Source organism: Myxine glutinosa, chromosome 5 (assembly GCF_964187855.1).
Source record: "Myxine glutinosa chromosome 5, kmMyxGlut1.1, whole genome shotgun sequence".
Taxonomy (NCBI): domain Eukaryota; kingdom Metazoa; phylum Chordata; class Myxini; order Myxiniformes; family Myxinidae; genus Myxine; species Myxine glutinosa.
Window position 1 is genome coordinate 197,962,895 of NC_136265.1, and position 19,629 is coordinate 197,982,523.

Genomic DNA, 19,629 nt, shown 5'->3' on the forward strand with positions numbered 1-19,629 from the left:
AAAGTTTTGAAACCCAATTTAACTTCCGAAGTCTAGGCTTTACTACCCGCATTCACTCTTGTTCCTCTTGTCCTCCCATTTGTGGAACCTTCTTTCTGGAGACTGTTCAGTTGCACTCTCTGCTCCAGGATCTTCAAGCAGGTAGTGAGTGCACCAGCATCTCGTGTTGTCACCTAACCTACTTGTTGCCTTTTTTATCCCTATTAACCCTACCTCACTCTACCCTCTTACTTGCAGGTTACTTTGTTTCACTCCGTTCTCTTTTTCCTGTTCGTTCTTTGTCTTTATTGGTTTTTTATAGATGTCCCCAGTGCCCAAATGTGTCAGTAGGTTGCTTTTTTACCCTCTGTCAGCTGTCAGCTTTAATGGATGAACTGACGGAGGAGATTGGTGTGCGGTTGAGCTTGATAGGGAGATTGGTGAAATGCCAGCTGAGATGGGCTGGACATTTGGTGCAGATGGGGGAAGAGCGAATGGTAAAGAGGGTTGATATGTTGAGGGAACAAGGTAGGAGGAAAAGAGGAAGACCATGGTTGAGATGGGAGGATTGTGTGAGGAGGGATATCAGCAAGGTGGTGGTGTTTGGAGAGTGGAGAGAGTTGGCTGACAGAAGGAAGTGGAGGAGTATTGTGGTGAAGGCAGTGCATGAGCTTGGTGCCATAGGGACCTCACCCATTATAAAGAGAAAAGGAGGAGAACAACAACGACAACTCACTCTTCCATGATCTTAGATATTTTAGGGGGAAAAAATGGTTGATAGTCTGTTGAATGGGTCAGAAATGAAAGGTACCATTATGTCGAAATTGGAAGGTTTTGTAGAAGGAAGTATGATTGTGATTATTAGGGATTGCTCTCTATATTGAGATTGCAAACTTTAGACCATAATTCTGTCATCAAATGCTTAAGTGTACCCAGCCTTGGAAGATGGACAAGACAGCTACCATTGGAACGTTACAGATATCCAAAAGAAACACTGGACATGGGATGAAAGTAATCTTGTTCTTATCTTTAATTGTGCGTGCAGACTCTCCGGTGGCATGCCCGCAGCAGCAGGCATTGCAGTGCGTCTGGTGCTAGCCTTCTCGCACACGGCACATACATTAGCCAAAGCACTTGGTATTATCACCGTGTCTACCCACAGACCTTCGGAGCTTACTCTGAACCGTCGGTGCAAAACAAAGAGAAGATCACCTCTTGGCCAAGACGTCCACGTGAAGAATGTCAAATGGACCTTTACTTGAAAAGACAGCCCGGCGTGGGGGAGTGCTCTGTTTTAGCCACTGTCCATATCCGCCACATCCGCCACATTTGTTTCATTCCTGAATATTGTACAAGCAAAGTACCTGTCTAAAGTGTGCAGTGTAAAAAAAAACAACCTCTATCAGCATCCTAAACACCTCTAACTGATTGACCTGTCCTGTGGTCTATTTCTCAATTTATGCTTTATTGTCTTTCACTAGGGTCCATCGTTCCATTATTCCAACAAGTTGTGTGGCAATTGTAGCACATTAGACTGTTTGTTGTGGAGCCTTTCGAGCTATTCGATGAATGCAATTTCATCACATGCGAGAGGTGTTTTGCATCCACTTCCCACGACATTATCTCTGGTCCTGTTTGTATTTTGAGTACAGGGAAAGTGGTTTAATTTCAAATGCACATGTCACTACCTAGCAGGACCTTGCCTTGCCTAAGGCTCTGATTTATCAGTGCCAGAGCTGGTCGAGCACGGCTTGCGTGCAGGGAACCGTGTCAGGAATAACTGGTAGCATCCTTCCATGGGACATTTCTATGGTGATGATGTTTGACGGTCAGATCTTATTAGGGTGTGCTCACCATCTATTGTCTACCACCACAGAAAATGATTTTAAGCATCCCAACCAGAACCAGTGTGTACAGAACTTTTTCTTATGTTTCTTTATTTATTTATCCCCATCCTCCACCTTATTTCACAAAAACCAAATATATTATGTTGGTATTGCATCCTGCTTCACACTAAACTGTATTAGTTCCCACAACCTCTTCCCACACTTCTCTTTCCCCCCCCCCGCCCCCCCTTCAATTTATGTTGATGTTATGATTTATCAATGTGTCTGAAGCAATTCGATAAAAATACGATCCATATCTTTGCATAACAATATCTACATCTTTGTCTAAAAATACTATCCATACCTTTGTGTAAAAATACTATTCATACATTTGTACAAAAAATACTATCCATACCTTTGTAGAAAAATACGATGTCTTTGTACAATATACTCTCCATATATTTGTACAATATACTCTCCATATCTTTGTACAATATACTCTCTATATCTTCGTACAATATACTCTCCATATCTTTGTACAATATACTCTCCATATCTTCGTACAATATACTCTCCATATCTTCGTGCAATATACTCTCCATATCTTCGTACAATATACTCTCCATATCTTTGTACAATATACTCTCCATATCTTCGTACAATATACTCTCCATATCTTTGTACAATATACTCTCCATATCTTTGTACAATATACTCTCCATATCTTCGTACAATATACTCTCCATATCTTTGTACAATATACTCTCCATATCTTTGTGCAATATACTCTCCATATCTTTGTAGAAAAATACTCTCCATATCTTTGTACAATATACTCTCCATATCTTTGTAGAATATACTCTCCATATCTTCATGCAATATACTCTCCATATCTTTGTACAATATACTATCCATATCTTTGTACAATATACTCTCCATATATTTGTACAATATACTCTCCATATCTTTGAAGAAAAATACTCTCCATATCTTTGTACAATATACTCTCCATATCTTTGTACAATATACTCTCCATATCTTCGTGCAATATACTCTCCATATCTTTGTACAATATACTCTCCATATATTTGTACAATATACTCTCCATATCTTCATACAATATACTCTCCATATCTTTGTACAATATACTCTCCATATCTTCGTACAATATACTCTCCATATCTTTGTACAATATACTCTCCATATCTTTGTACAATATACTCTCCATATCTTCGTACAATATACTCTCCATATCTTTGTACAATATACTCTCCATATCTTTGTGCAATATACTCTCCATATCTTTGTAGAAAAATACTCTCCATATCTTTGTACAATATACTCTCCATATCTTTGTAGAATATACTCTCCATATCTTCATGCAATATACTCTCCATATCTTTGTACAATATACTATCCATATCTTTGTACAATATACTCTCCATATATTTGTACAATATACTCTCCATATCTTTGAAGAAAAATACTCTCCATATCTTTGTACAATATACTCTCCATATCTTTGTACAATATACTCTCCATATCTTCGTGCAATATACTCTCCATATCTTTGTACAATATACTCTCCATATCTTTGTACAATATACTCTCCATATCTTTGTACAATATACTCTCCATATCTTTGTACAATATACTCTCCCTATCTTTGTAGAAAAATACTCTCCATATCTTTGTACAATATACTCTCCATATCTTTGTGGAATATACTCTCCATATCTTTGTGCAATATACTCTCCATATATTCGTACAATATACTATCCATATCTTTGTACAAGATACTCTCCATATCTTCGTGCAATATACTCTCCATATCTTTGTACAATATACTCTCCATATCTTCGTACAATATACTCTCCATATCTTTGTACAATATACTCTCCATATCTTTGTAGAAAAATACTCTCCATATCTTTGTACAATATACTCTCCATATCTTCGTGCAATATACTCTCCATATCTTCGTGCAATATACTCTCCATATCTTTGTACAATATACCCTCCATATCTTTGTAGAAAAATACTCTCCATATCTTTGTACAATATACTCTCCATATCTTCGTACAATATACTCTCCATATCTTTGTAGAAAAATACTCTCCATATCTTTGTAAAAATACTATCCATATCTTTGTATAAAAATACTCTCCATATCTTTGTAGAAATACTATCCATAACTTTGTAGAAATACTATCCATAACTTTGTATAAAAATACTCTCCATATCTTTGTAGAAATACTATCCATAACTTTGTATAAAAATACTCTCCATATCTTTGTAGAAATACTATCCATAACTTTGTAGAAAATACTCTCCATATCTTTGTATAAAATACTATCCATATCTTTGTAGAAAATACTATCCATATCTTTGTAGAAAATACTCTCCATAACTTTGTAGAAAATACTATCCATATCTTTGTATAAAAATACTCTCCATATCTTTGTATAAAAATACTCTCCATATCTTTGTATAAAAATACTATCCATATCTTTGTATAAAAATACTCTCCATATCTTTGTATTTTTTTTTTTTTTTTTTTTTTTTTTTTTTGTATACAAGATCGAGGCTTGTGAAAGAGCGAACATTAATCACACAGAAAGACAAACCGACACATAAAACATAACATAGGGAGCGGTAGACAAGATGGGGAGAGAGGGGGAAGGACACAAACACAACATTTGAGAGCAGGGACCGAGAGACATGGAGACATCGAGAGATCTGAGAGAGGGTGAGGGCTTTGGGGGGGGGGGCCTGGGAAGGGGGCAGTGGGAGAGGTATAAAACATATGGACACTGCCAGGACTTCCAGGAAAGAAGTTGGAATTTCAAACAAGGTGGATCTGGGGTGAATTAGCGGGGGTAGAAAAGATCAAGGTTTTGGATGGGGGAAGATAAGAGATGGTGGTGAACAGCTGTTTTAAAGACCTGGAGGGAGGAGTGGGATTGAAGGGAGTGAGGGAGTTTGTTCCAGAGGCGGGAGAAAAGAGGATTTGAAAGAGTGAAGGTGAGCAGAGAGCCGAGATTTCGGCAGTTTAACCATCAGAGGGTTGCTGGCAGATCTTGTGCGACCTGTAGGAATATTTGGGGGACAGAGCACAGAGAGAGCTGGGGGTGCAAGGCCGGAGAGGAGTCGGTAGAAGACAGAAAGACCACCTACCTGCCTGCGGTGAGTGAGTGAAAGGCCCTCAGAGATAGCTTCATCGCGGGAGATTCCAATAATTCTGAAAGCTTTGGTTTCAACAGCGTGAAGCCGAGCTAGGTGTGAGGCAGGAGCACCGGCCCATAGGGGAGAACAGTATTCCATTGAGCTGCGGATGAAAGCCTTGTATGTGGTGAGGAGCTCAGGTGTGCCGAGGAAGGACTTCGCACGACGGAGGATGCCCAGTCGGCGACTGGCTTTGGAGGCCAGCTTGGAAATGTGGTTTTCCCAAGAAAGATCATGGCAGATAGTGAGACCCAAAATCTTGAGCGACAGAACTTCTTGGAGAGGATTGTTGAGAAAGTAGATGGGAGGGTTGTCCAGTCGATCTTTTCGGAGAGACATAGTAAGAGTGTGAGATTTGTCAGGATTGAAAGACATGTTCCACTTGTTTGACCAGTCTGTGATTTTGTCCAGGTCTTCAGAGAGTGAGGAGGCAGCAGACTGCCGATCTGAGGGAAGAGGAATGGAGCGGCAGAGAGTGGAGTCATCAGCAAAGAGATAGAGAGGATTTTCGAGAGAGTCAGAGAGATCATTGATGAAGACCAGAAAAAGCACGGGGCCCAGAACACTGCCTTGGGGAACTCCAGCCTGAACAGGAAGAGGAGATGAGAGAAACCCATTCAGGGCCACACGTTGACGACGACTAGAGAGGAAGTCCGCCAGCCATGCGTGGAGATTTCCATGGATACCAAAGGAGGAGAGTTTGGTGAGCAGAGCGGGGTGCCAGACCGTGTCGAAGGCACGTGATATGTCGAGGGAGACAGCTCTAATTTCCTGTTTGGCATTGAGGACCTCCATGCATTGTGGAGACAGCAGAAGCAGCATGTCCAGAGTAGAGTGACCTGGTCTGAAACCAAATTGATGATCAGAGATCAAGCCATAAAAATACTCTCCATATCTTTGTTGAAATACTATCCATAACTTTGTAGAAAATACTCTCCATATCTTTGTATAAAAATACTCTCCATATCTTTGTATAAAAATACTATCCATATCTTTGTATAAAAATACTCTCCATATCTTTGTATAAAAATACTCTCCATATCTTTGTATAAAAATACTCTCCATATCTTTGTAGAAATACTATCCATAACTTTGTAGAAATACTATCCATATCTTTGTAGAAAAATACTCTCCATATCTTTGTAGAAATACTATCCATAACTTTGTAGAAAATACTATCCATATCTTTGTATAAAAATACTCTCCATATCTTTGTATAAAAATACTCTCCATATCTTTGTATAAAAATACTCTCCATATCTTTGTATAAAAATACTCTCCATATCTTTGTATAAAAATACTATCCATATCTTTGTATAAAAATACTCTCCATATCTTTGTATAAAAATACTCTCCATATCTTTGTATAAAAATACTCTCCATATCTTTGTATAAAAATACTCTCCATATCTTTGTATAAAAATACTCTCCATATCTTTGTATAAAAATACTCTCCATATCTTTGTATAAAAATACTCTCCATATCTTTGTATAAAAATACTCTCCATATCTTTGTATAAAAATACTCTCCATATCTTTGCATAAAAATACTATCCATATCTTTGTAAAAATACTCTCCATATATTTGGAGAAATATACTCTCCATATCTTTGTATAAAAATACTATCCATATCTTTGTAAAAATACTCTCCATATATTTGGAGAAATATACTCTCCATATCTTTGCATAAAAATACTATCCATATCTTTGTAAAAATACTCTCCATATCTTTGTATAAAAATACTCTCCATATCTTTGTATAAAAATACTCTCCATATCTTTGTATAAAAATACTCTCCATATCTTTGTATAAAAATACTATCCATATCTTTGTATAAAAATACTCTCCATATCTTTGTATAAAAATACTCTCCATATCTTTGTATAAAAATACTCTCCATATCTTTGTATAAAAATACTCTCCATATCTTTGTATAAAAATACTCTCCATATCTTTGTATAAAAATACTCTCCATATCTTTGTATAAAAATACTCTCCATATCTTTGTATAAAAATACTCTCCATATCTTTGTATAAAAATACTCTCCATATCTTTGCATAAAAATACTATCCATATCTTTGTAAAAATACTCTCCATATATTTGTATAAAAATACTCTCCATATCTTTGTATAAAAATACTCTCCATATCTTTGTATAAAAATACTCTCTATATCTTTGTATAAAAATACTCTCCATATCTTTGTATAAAAATACTCTCCATATCTTTGTATAAAAATACTCTCCATATCTTTGTATAAAAATACTCTCCATATCTTTGTATAAAAATACTCTCCATATCTTTGTATAAAAATACTCTCCATATCTTTGTATAAAAATACTCTCCATATCTTTGTATAAAAATACTCTCCATATCTTTGTATAAAAATACTCTCCATATCTTTGTATAAAAATACTCTCCATATCTTTGTATAAAAATACTCTCCATATCTTTGTATAAAAATACTCTCCATATCTTTGTATAAAAATACTCTCCATATCTTTGTATAAAAATACTCTCCATATCTTTGTATAAAAATACTCTCCATATCTTTGTATAAAAATACTATCCATATCTTTGTATAAAAATACTCTCCATATCTTTGTATAAAAATACTCTCCATATCTTTGTATAAAAATACTCTCCATATCTTTGTATAAAAATACTCTCCATATCTTTGTATAAAAATACTCTCCATATCTTTGTATAAAAATACTCTCCATATCTTTGTATAAAAATACTCTCCATATCTTTGTATAAAAATACTCTCCATATCTTTGTATAAAAATACTCTCCATATCTTTGCATAAAAATACTATCCATATCTTTGTAAAAATACTCTCCATATATTTGGAGAAATATACTCTCCATATCTTTGTATAAAAATACTATCCATATCTTTGTAAAAATACTCTCCATATATTTGGAGAAATATACTCTCCATATCTTTGCATAAAAATACTATCCATATCTTTGTAAAAATACTCTCCATATCTTTGTATAAAAATACTCTCCATATCTTTGTATAAAAATACTCTCCATATCTTTGTATAAAAATACTATCCATATCTTTGTATAAAAATACTCTCCATATCTTTGTATAAAAATACTCTCCATATCTTTGTATAAAAATACTCTCCATATCTTTGTATAAAAATACTCTCCATATCTTTGTATAAAAATACTCTCCATATCTTTGTATAAAAATACTCTCCATATCTTTGTATAAAAATACTCTCCATATCTTTGTATAAAAATACTCTCCATATCTTTGTATAAAAATACTCTCCATATCTTTGCATAAAAATACTATCCACATCTTTGTAAAAATACTCTCCATATATTTGTATAAAAATACTCTCCATATCTTTGTATAAAAATACTCTCCATATCTTTGTATAAAAATACTCTCTATATCTTTGTATAAAAATACTCTCCATATCTTTGTATAAAAATACTCTCCATATCTTTGTATAAAAATACTCTCCATATCTTTGTATAAAAATACTCTCCATATCTTTGTATAAAAATACTCTCCATATCTTTGTATAAAAATACTCTCCATATCTTTGTATAAAAATACTCTCCATATCTTTGTATAAAAATACTCTCCATATCTTTGTATAAAAATACTCTCCATATCTTTGTATAAAAATACTCTCCATATCTTTGTATAAAAATACTCTCCATATCTTTGTATAAAAATACTCTCCATATCTTTGTATAAAAATACTCTCCATATCTTTGTATAAAAATACTCTCCATATCTTTGCATAAAAATACTATCCATATCTTTGTAAAAATACTCTCCATATATTTGGAGAAATATACTATCCATATCTTTGTAGAAATACTATCCATATCTTTGTATAAAAATGCTATCCATATTTTTGTACACAAAATGTCGTGCTATTCTCTGAGCAGGCTTGTTGTAAACATGAAATGTTTCAAGTTTGAAAGCCTACATGCCAAGTAACAAAAGCACCAGGTGTATCATTGGATCCGAATTTGTCGTAACGTTCTTATATCTTATAATAGTGTGTGCTGCATTGATTTTTTGTAATACACAGAATGGTGCCAAAGAAAACCTTATAACTTTCTCTATCCCCACAGAAAAGGAATGATCCCATTATTTCCCAGCTCACTGTCATTTCTTATCTTCTCGTTATCTCATCCACAATTGTTTCACCCCGGATTTATTTTTTGCACCACACAGCTGTTCCCGTCGGTGTTCTACGTTTACGAGTGCGATCTCTCTCAAGAAGAGATGTGTTGCTGTGGTCATCAGGTCTGCGAGGAGAGGACAGTCGCTGGCAGCCCATCAGTGTGTCCTTCACTCCTCGTGGCCCTTTTCGAGTGAGTCTCAAATATCTTCTAATTGTCATTTAATGAGCATTAATTACAATGACAGGTGGTTTGTTAAGAAATTGGCTCAAAGCCTTAAAGTTAAGAGGAACAAGGAATAAACAAGATCATCAGCCACTGAGGGATCAGGTATGTCCTAGGGAAGTGGATGAGAAGGGGAAGGCTCAAATAATGCACATTATTGGATAGGCCTTCACTGAAAGGCAGATGTAATGGAGATGCAAAAGGGCCTCACATAGATAGCTACTCAAATGCAAATGAGGAAATGTAAATGTTAACAAGCAAAAACAAACGTGTTTTTGATATATTTTGTGAGTCCTCTATGGATTTTGGGCTTTGCTTTAAAAGCATTTTGAAAATTTAATTTGAACACTCTTAAGTACAGTTCTTTTCAATGAGATGCATTAAATCTCACCCAACAAATGTTGTATTGCCCAAATAAAAACATTTCACGCTAGAATGGCACTCGCTAGAGCGCGTACCTCCGCCAAGCTGGACAATATACATTTTGAGTCCCACTGATAGGCTTTGGATTTGCATCCGGACCACAGAATATCATCGGCTTGTTGTTGTCACCTACCCAACACATGCATCAGGTGTTATCATAATCTGTCCGCAACTTTTTGAGATATCCTGCGACTATCGTTTTTGGGCCCATTTCTCAGCGGTGGAAAACTACTTTTTAAAAAATTCTCAAATCCGGATCTGGGTCTTCCCCAAATTCGTTTCAATTCGTCCTTGTCACACACCCAACCTGCCCACCATGTTTCATCCGAATACATCCACAACTTTTTGAGACACTCAGTATTTATTTATTTTTGTATACGGAATCGAGACTCGTGTAAGAGCGAAACGTTTATGGTGCAAACCTCCACCAAGCTGGACATTTTACGTTTTGTATCCCACTGATAGGCCGGATCTGCATCCCTACCTTAACCAAAATCTAATCGGCTTGTTCTTGTCACCGAACCAACTCATCCACCAAGTTCCATCTGAATCAGTCCACAAAGTTTTGAAATATCGTGCTATATATCGCTTTAAGCCTCATCTCTAAATGGTGAAGAATCACTTTAAAAATTGTAGTCTCCCAATCTTCACCAAAATCGAATCAATTGGCCCGTGTCACACACCCAACCCGTCCACCAGGTTTCGTCCAAATCCATACTTTTTGAGATATCCTGCTCACAGACAAATGGACAAACAGCCAGACAAACAGGGATGAAAACAAAACCTCCGTCCACCTTCAGTGGTGGAGGTAACAAAGAAAAGTATTGCGTGCCTAGAATAAGATGGACTACCTATTGGATCCATCAAAACATTATCAAGTAAGGTATAAGAAACAGGATGGGCACTGGTAGTAGGGGAGGATGGGTGGGGGTAGAGACTCAATCATAGAGAGATCATGTGGGATGAGGGAGTGTAAAGTGTTTGCTTTGCATCCTCGTCTGTTTCACCTTGTTATACTCTTTTTATTGTCATATGCTGATCCAATTCAATTCTATCAGTCTGTTGCCACAGCGATGGCACTTCCTGGCAAACTACAAAAACAACAACAGGCATTTTAAGGCCATTTTCCCTGCAAGAGCGGGGGTTAGCCTTGCGGTCCCCATGACAATCTTCTCCATTTTGCCCTATTTTCTGCATCTCCCCTTGTTAACCCCCTTGCCCACATTTCTTCTTCGACCATCTTCAGCTAATCTTTCTCGGTCTTCCCCGTCCTCTACTTCCTTCTACATTCATTTCCATCACTCTTCTCAACCAGTCACTTTCATCCTTCCTCAACACATGACCAAACCATCTCAACCTGTTCCTCTTCACAGCATCCATCACCGGCTCTATTCCCATCATCTTTCGCAATTCATCATTTGTCTTCCTCTCTCTCAACGATACTCCACACATCCACCGAACCATTCGCATTTCCACCCTTTCCAGCCTTCGTTGCTGCTCTATGTTCATTACCCATGTCTTGCTCCAATAAATCATAACACTTCTCAAACATGCAGCACACACCTTTCCCTTCAGCTTCAACGACACTCCCCTCCTCGTCAGCACGCCACTCAGTTCCCGAAACTTCTTCCATGTACATCTCACTCTAGCAACCGTTGCCGAGTCTGATCCATTCAGCATGTCACCTAGGTAACAAAATGTTTTCACACCTTCCAGCTTCACGCCGTCTCCAAGATCCAACTCAACATTTCCTCCATCTGCAGCTCCCCCTGTGCACACCATACACTTGAATGTAGCTGCCACACTGATTAATGACCCTCTCGAACCACTACATTTTTGATGAACCCACTCAGCGCACATTGTACATTGAATGGAGTTCACTCCGACACCCTTCCTGCACACAGCACACGGACACTTCCCAATTCTTTCCACCTCACCACATGCTTTACCACTTGCCATCACCTTCGTTTTTTCCGATATTCACCTTCAGACCTTTTGTCTCCATACATTCCTTCCACTTGTTCATCTTCTCCTTCAGTCCATGCATACTTTCTGCAATCAACACCAGATCATCTGCATACAACAACTCCCACGGTAAACCCTCCTTTACGTTCCGAGCCAGCACCTCCATCACAGCTACAAATAGTAGTGGACTTAGTACCGACCCCTGATGCACTCCCACCTTCACCTCAAACTCACCCCTGTTCCCGTCCTTCGTCCTTACAGCTGTGCGCGCTCTTTTGTACATTGCCATCACTACTCTGATCAACCATTCCTCCACTCCTAACTTCCTCAATGCCCATGTCACTACTTCACGTGGAACCCTATCGAATGCTTTCTCCAAATCAACAAACCCAAGAAACAACTTCTTCCTCTTCTCCATGTACTTCTCCTGCAACTGCCTCACAATAAAATGCGCGTCTGTCATACCTCTTCCTGGCATAAATCCAAACTGCATTTTGTCAATGTTCACTTTCTTCCTTATCCTCCTCTCCAACACCCTTTCCAAATACCTTCATTCCTCTCTCTTTCCTGGCTAACTACACAGTTATTAATCACACCAGTGTAAAGTTGTGTTGTGTTATTAGTCTTCCATCCCCCCATCTGATGTTGTGCCCTTTTCGCAATCGACATGTAATATTAAGCCCCTTCCCTCTTCCCAAGTGTAGTTTGATCATAGTTGTTTTTAACATTTGAAACAATCTCTATTTTATGCCTCCGCCCCCAAAGGTGTTTTTGGGTTGTCCGTTTGTCCGTCCATACGTCCGTCCATCCGTACGGGCTAAACATCGTTTTTCCCAGCAACCATATGTCCGATTGAGACGAAACTTTCAGGGAAGGAGTGACACCCATGTCGAATGTTATCATAATTGGGATGTCATATGTCACGTGGAATCATAGAGGGATGTCTTGGATTAAACACAAATAATAATAAAATTTATTTCTTGGAAACTGCTGAATGGAAAAATTTGAAACTTGCCACATTGTCAATTACTCCCAATGGGGAACAAAAGCATGATAATGACGACATCATAGGTGAAGTGGTATACCAGCCAAAAATGTTTTCATCAAATTCCTTATCCTAAAAATCTGAAATTGCATCCACATGATCTATGACCCAATTGTATTGAAATATTAAATTTATGACATCATAGGTCACATGGTTTGGCAGCCTTATTGGATTTAACCTAAAACCTGAAAAAAACATCTTCTCCCAAACCACCAAATCGATTGACTCGAAACTTTACGTGTGTCATTGACTAGGCATGGCGATTAAAAGATGATCACGAAAACATCATTGGTCACATGGCGTGGCAGCCATATTGGATTGAAGGAAAATATTAAATAATTTTATCTCTGAAGCCACTTACCCTATTGATGCAAAATTTTACAAATATCATCTAACATCACTGTTGCATATAGTTTGAAAATGATGATGTCGTAGGTCATGTGGTTTGGCAGCCATCTTTGATTGAAAAACGAACCCTATCCGATCAACATGAAACTTCATAAACGTGATCCCCTACCCATACATATGCAGAGTGTACATTTTTAAAGATCATATGTCATGTGGTATGGCAACCATATTAGCTTGAAAGCCGATATTAAAAAAATTCCCTTCTCTGAAACTGCTTTACCGATCGATGTGAAACTTGTCATGGCTGGTGAAAATGTGATACTTGAAAACAAGCTGAAGGGATTTAAATCAAACTAGTTTATTTTTAGGACATTAAATGAGGGCATCTACTCGTTGTGGGACTTTGCGGAGGCATATTGGCGACACAGTCGCATTGTTCTAGTTCCAAATGATATTTGAAATCCTATACTTTACTGTACCTCATTTAATGCAAGCATAAAATTATTCTACTAGGATTGAGAAATAGCATTACCCAAAGCTGTAAAAAGAAAGGAAGATTTTTTAAATACAAAGTCGAGGCTCATAGAAGAGCTGCAACACAGAATGGATCAGGGCACAACATAACAAAAGGAAGAGTAGAAAGAAAGGGCAGACACCAACAGCACGGTTAAGGGACAAAACAGATGGAGACTTGGACAAATAATAGATGTGTGGAGGAATGAGGGATAGGACAAGATGGATACAACAACAACACAACATGCATTTTAAAGGCCATTTTCCCTGCCAGAGCAGGGGTTAGCCTTGCGGTCCCCATGACAATCTTCTCCATTTTGCCCTATTTTCTGCATCTCTCCTTGTTAACCCCCTTGCCCGCATTTCTTCTTCCACCATCTTTAGCCAAGTCTTTCTCAGTCTTCCCCGTCTTCTACTTCCTTCTACATTCATTTCCATCACTCTTCTCAACCAGTCACTTTCATCCTTCCTCAACACATGACCAAACCATCTCAACCTGTTCCTCTTCACAGCATCAATCACAGGCTCTATTCCCATCATCTTTCGCAATTCATCATTTGTCTTCCTCTCTCTCAACGATACTCCGCACATCCGTCGAACCATTCGCATTTCCACCCTTTCCAACCTTCGTTGCTGCTCTACGTTCATTACCCATGTCTCGCTCCCATAAATCATAACACTTCTCACACATGCAGCATACACCTTTCCCTTCAGCTTCAACGACACTCCCCTCATCATCAGCATGCCACTCAATTCCCGAAACTTCTTCCATGCACATCTCACTCGAGCAACCGTTGCCGAGTCTGATCCACCTTCTCCATTCAGCATGTCTCCGAGGTAGCAAAATGTTTTCACACCTTCCAGCTTCACGCCGTCTCCAAGATCCAACTCAATATTTCCTCCATCTGCAGCTCCCTCTGTGCACACCTTACATTTGAATGTAGCTGCCACACTGGTTAATGACCCTCTCAGACCACTACATTTTTGATGAACCCACTCAGCGCACATTGTACACTGAATGGAGTTCACTCCGACACCCTTCCTACACACAGCACAGGGCCACTTCCCAGTTCTTTCCACCTCACCACATGCTTTACCACTTGCCATCACCTTCGTCTTTCCGATATTCACCTTCAGACCTTTTGTCTCCATACATTCCTTCCACGTGTTCATCTTTTCCTTCAGTCCATCCATACTTTCCGCAATCAACACCAGATCATCTGCATACAACAACTCCCACGGTAAACCCTCCTTTACGTTCTGAGCCAGCACCTCCATCACAGCTACAAATAGTAGTGGACTTAGTACCGACCCCTGATGCACTCCCACCTTCACCTCAAACTCACCACTGTTCCCGTCCTTCGTCCTTACAGCTGTGCGCGCTCTTTTGTACATTGCCATCACTACTCTGATCAACCATTCCTCCACTCCTAACTTCCTCAATGCCCATGTCACTACTTTGCGTGGAACCCGATCGAATGCTTTCTCCAGATCAACAAACCCAAGAAACAACTTCTTCCTCTTCTCCATGTACTTCTCCTGCAACTGCCTCACAATGAAAAGCGCGTCTGTCGTTCCTCTTCCTGGCATAAATCCAAACTGTTTTTCGTCGATCTTCACTTTCTTCCTTATCCTCCTCTCCAACACCCTTTCCAATACCTTCATTCCATGCTCCAATAACTTTATCGCTCAGTACAAGCCACACTCCAGAGGGTCACCTTTCCCCTTGTATAGAGGGACGAGGGTACTCAGTTCCCAAGCCACTGGAATGCGGCCTTCTTTCACCACCAGATTACAGATCTCTGTCATTCTCTTCACACCCCAACTTCCTGCTGCCTTCAACATATCTCCCACAACTCCCGTCGGCCCTCCCGCTTTTCTACCCTTCATTGCTTTTATCGGTTGGTGTATCGCTATCGCTATCCCGCTGGCGGTATCGCTAGCGGTATCGCTATCCCGCTTTTATCGCTTTATCGCAGCCCTGGTGTTGGGCTAGCGGCTAGGGTGCCGGCTTAGGATCCTAGGATCCTGGGTTCGAATCCCAGTCAATCGCTGAATTAACGCCAGGGGGGTTGACTCAGCCTGTCATCCTTCCGAGGTCGGCAAATTGAGTACCAGTTCACTGGTAATTCCCTGGTTGTCGTTAAAGGCGGCAAAAAGGGTTGGCGTCAGGAAGGGCATCCAGCCGTAAAACATTGCTTCAAAAAGGGGACCAAAAAACAACAACATCCACGGTTCCCGAAAAAGGCCAACCCCCGCTTTGCGGGGAAAAATGGCCTCTAAAGGTGGTTATTGCTTTTATCGCTTCCTCAACTTCCTTCTCAGTTATCTTCTCTGCCGGTCCTAAAACTGGGTTACTCTCTATGTTGCCATCCCATTCATTCTCTGTATTCAACAGCATTTCCATATATCTTTTCCATCTTCCTTTAATTCCATCTGGGTCGACAACGATTTGTCCCACTTCATCCTTCAAGCAGCTCACCCCCATCACATCACACCTCTCTTTCGCTATCTGCTTTGCAATCCTGAATACTGCTTTCTGACCCTCTTCCGAATCCAAGCGTTCTCCGAACATTTTCCTACATGCCTCCTGCGCCTTTGCTACCTCTTTCTTTGCAGCCTTCCTGGCTGCCTTATAACTTTCATGCTCTGCTGTTTCTGCTCCCGTACCCTTCGCCTTCTGCCACTCCTTGAACTTCTTCCTCTTCTCGTCAATCCTCTTTCCAACTTCATCATCCCACCACCATGTTTCCGAGTGCCTCGGTGGTCCTTTTGTCCATCCACATACCTCACCAACGGCTCCCAACAGACTAGCTTTCATTGACATCCAACCACTTTCAAGCTCAACCACATCATCCTCGACCCTACTCAGCCTCTCTTTTAATGCCTCCCTTACTGTCACCTCTTTCAACCTCCACACCTTCATTCTCGGTTGGTACTTCACCCGCCGAGCTCTCCTCGCACCTTTCACCCTTACGTTGCAGACAACCAAGTGGTGCTGTGAAACAGCCTCCTCCCCCGGGATCACCTTTGTGTCTCGGAGGTGCCCCCTATCTCGCCTACGCACCATCAGGTAGTCAACGGTTGTCGTCGACCCACCTGACGTGTATGTAACAAGCTTATTATCCTCTTTCTGGAACTGAGTATTACAAATCAACAAATCAGCTCCATCAGCAAACTCCAAAATCCTTTCACCTTCTCCATTTCTCACACCATATCCGTAACCCCCATGAACTCCGTCAAAACCATCCATACTCCTTCCCACATGTCCATTTAGGTCTCCTCCTACCACAACAACTTCCTCATCTTTCACGTTTTCCATCAGCTTCTCTATCGCACACCAGAACTTGTCCTTCTCTTCATCGCTCCGACCAACCTGCGGAGCATATCCCGAGATGACGTTCACCAAGAGCTTTCCAATCATCATTTTCACCATCATCAACCTATCACTCACTCTAGTCACACTCACCACACTGTCTACAAACTCCTCAGAAAACAGGACACCAACACCATTCACGCCCTCCGGGCACCCTTGCCACACAAACTTGTATTTCTGTCCCTGCCTACCCTTCACCATTCTCACACCTCTTCCCTTCCATCTCGTCTCTTGCACACAACATATGTCCACTCTTCTTCTGACCAATACTTCCACCACTTCTCCTGATCTCCCTGTCATTGTCCCTACATTCCATGTCCCAAACCTGAGAAACCGATCTCCACTTCGGGCTGTACCCTGCCCACATGTAGTTGTAATTGTCATGGTTCTCTTTTTGAGGCAATGTTTTTTACATGGCCGGATGCCCTTCCTGACGCCAACCCTCTTAGTCGCCTCGTACGACACGCAGGGATACGGCGTACCTATTCTTATCCAGGGTAAACACTGGGAAACGTTTAAAACATGGAAATCCTGGGGGGGGGGGGAGGGGGGCGGGATCACCGCTGCGGTTTAAACAGATTTTAATAAATATTTAAACAAAACCATGAAAACAATCCGGGAAAAGTCTCTAAGTGAGAACGTGGATTTGAGAAAGCAGGAGCAGAGGTGAAAGAACAAACGAGAATATAGGGGGCGGGGCACAAGTCGAGACGAGGAGGCCGCACGAGACACCAGGCCGCACGAGACACCAGGCCGCACGAGGCGCGGACAAAGAAACGACTAATTACACACAAATTTGCAACAACTACAAAACCAAAACCAAATAGAAACACACAATAACACATACACAACAAAATACGCAGCGGAAATTTGACAAAGAAACGAACGGGAAAACACTCAAACTTTGATGCCGTGGAGAGATCAAAGCAAGCCCCGTCGCTCGAGGGACCGGAAGCGGACAAGATGGATACTGACGCAAACTCTCAGGAAGGAAAAGCTGCAAATTTGGAAAGAGCCGAGCTTGGGGTTTAGTGGGAGGGTTGATGTGGATGGGAAGCTCATGGATTTTGGATGGGGGATGATCTGAGATGGTGGTAAACAGCTGTCTTGAATACCTGCAGGGAATAATTACATTAAAGAGAATGTGGAAGTTGATGGAAAGGAAAAAGAGGAACAAATGAGTGGAGGTGAGTAGCGATTCTGGATTTTGGGAATTTCACCAGAAGGGGGTGGCTGTTGGACAGTATGTGCCCTCCAGAAGCCTGAGGTGGACAAAGCATGGAAAGAGCAAAGGGTGCAAGACCAGAAAAAGAGGTGGTAGAAGACAGAAAGACTACCGGATACCAGCCCAGAGAGGGGAGCAGCAATCCACCAAGCTGTGGATTAAGGCCTTATGTGGATAGGGGTTCAGGTGTGCCAAGGAAAGACTGCACAACGTACGGTGCCTTGTCGGCAAATGGCGTTGGAAGCCAACTTAGAATGTGGTTTGTCTAAGATGAAAAATCATACCTAATAGTGAGACCCAAGAGTTTGAGTCACTCAACCTCCTCGAGAGGATTAAGAAAGTAGATGGGAGGATTTGCCAGATGATCCTTTTAGAGAGACAGGGTGAGAGCATGGGGATTTGTCAAGGTAGAAAGACATATTCCAAGTGTTTGACCAGTTTGTAATTTTGTCAATTTTTGAAGAGAGCGAATAGGCTGCTGCCTACCTGTCTGAAGGATGAGAGATGTCACGGCAAAGGATGGGTTCATCAGTAAATAGATAAAGGGGATTTTCCAGAGAGACAGAGACATCATTGATGAAGATCAGGAATAGCACTGCCAAGGTGTTGTCAATGCATGACAACATGAGCCGGAAAGAAGAAATTGCTTCCAAAAACCCAGCAGCAGTGGCAATAAAATGAATTCATAATGAGACAAAATACAAGCAAATATATCATCTGCACGTGAAACAGAAAAGCAAAAGGAGAACAATGGATGGGAGAAAAAGAATACGGAGGAGAAAGGCAACTCTGATGGAGCTCTGAAGCTCGAAAATCCTGGGGCTGGGAATAGTCGGGTTTATTGAAGGTGGCAAAGCCACAGATCCACTTTCTCCTCCCTCCTGCCCGCTAACAACGAGGGAGGCTTGGAGAGCCAGCGGCGTGGAGATGACACAAAAAAGGCATGATGGATAACTGGTGGCTTCACGTTGAAGTGAACGAATGAACCCTCAATTGTGCAGAGCCATGCAGATGTATGAAGAGGAAGCAGCCGTGACAACTAATATTATATGGTGTCTCAGCTCAGACATGAAGGACATTCATAAAGCTCTATGGACGAGATTCTCATGATATTCCATAAAATGCCAAGGTGTTGTTGTTTTTCAATTAATAAGAATGTATATTTGGAAGTGATAAATATGTAAAGGAAAAAAATATGCAAGAATAAAATGAACTGATTACTGATTTAAGCAAACCATATTTTAACAATCTGATAGCAACTATCGGGGACACCTCTTCGTGGTGGTTGTACCCCCAATGAAAGTCGTGGACCA

At 40.2% G+C, this 19,629-nt stretch overlaps 1 protein-coding gene across 1 annotated transcript in view; it reads left to right on the forward strand.

The window, feature by feature from the left end:
* The window catches only part of LOC137426529 (MAM domain-containing glycosylphosphatidylinositol anchor protein 2-like), a 491,190-nt gene that overhangs the window by 463,518 nt on the left and 8,043 nt on the right, over window positions 1–19,629 (forward strand). The window contains exon 16 of the mRNA XM_068115127.2: window positions 9,249–9,388. Within this exon, the coding sequence (XP_067971228.2) occupies window positions 9,249–9,388 (140 nt within the window). The remainder of the gene's footprint in view (window positions 1–9,248; window positions 9,389–19,629) is intronic.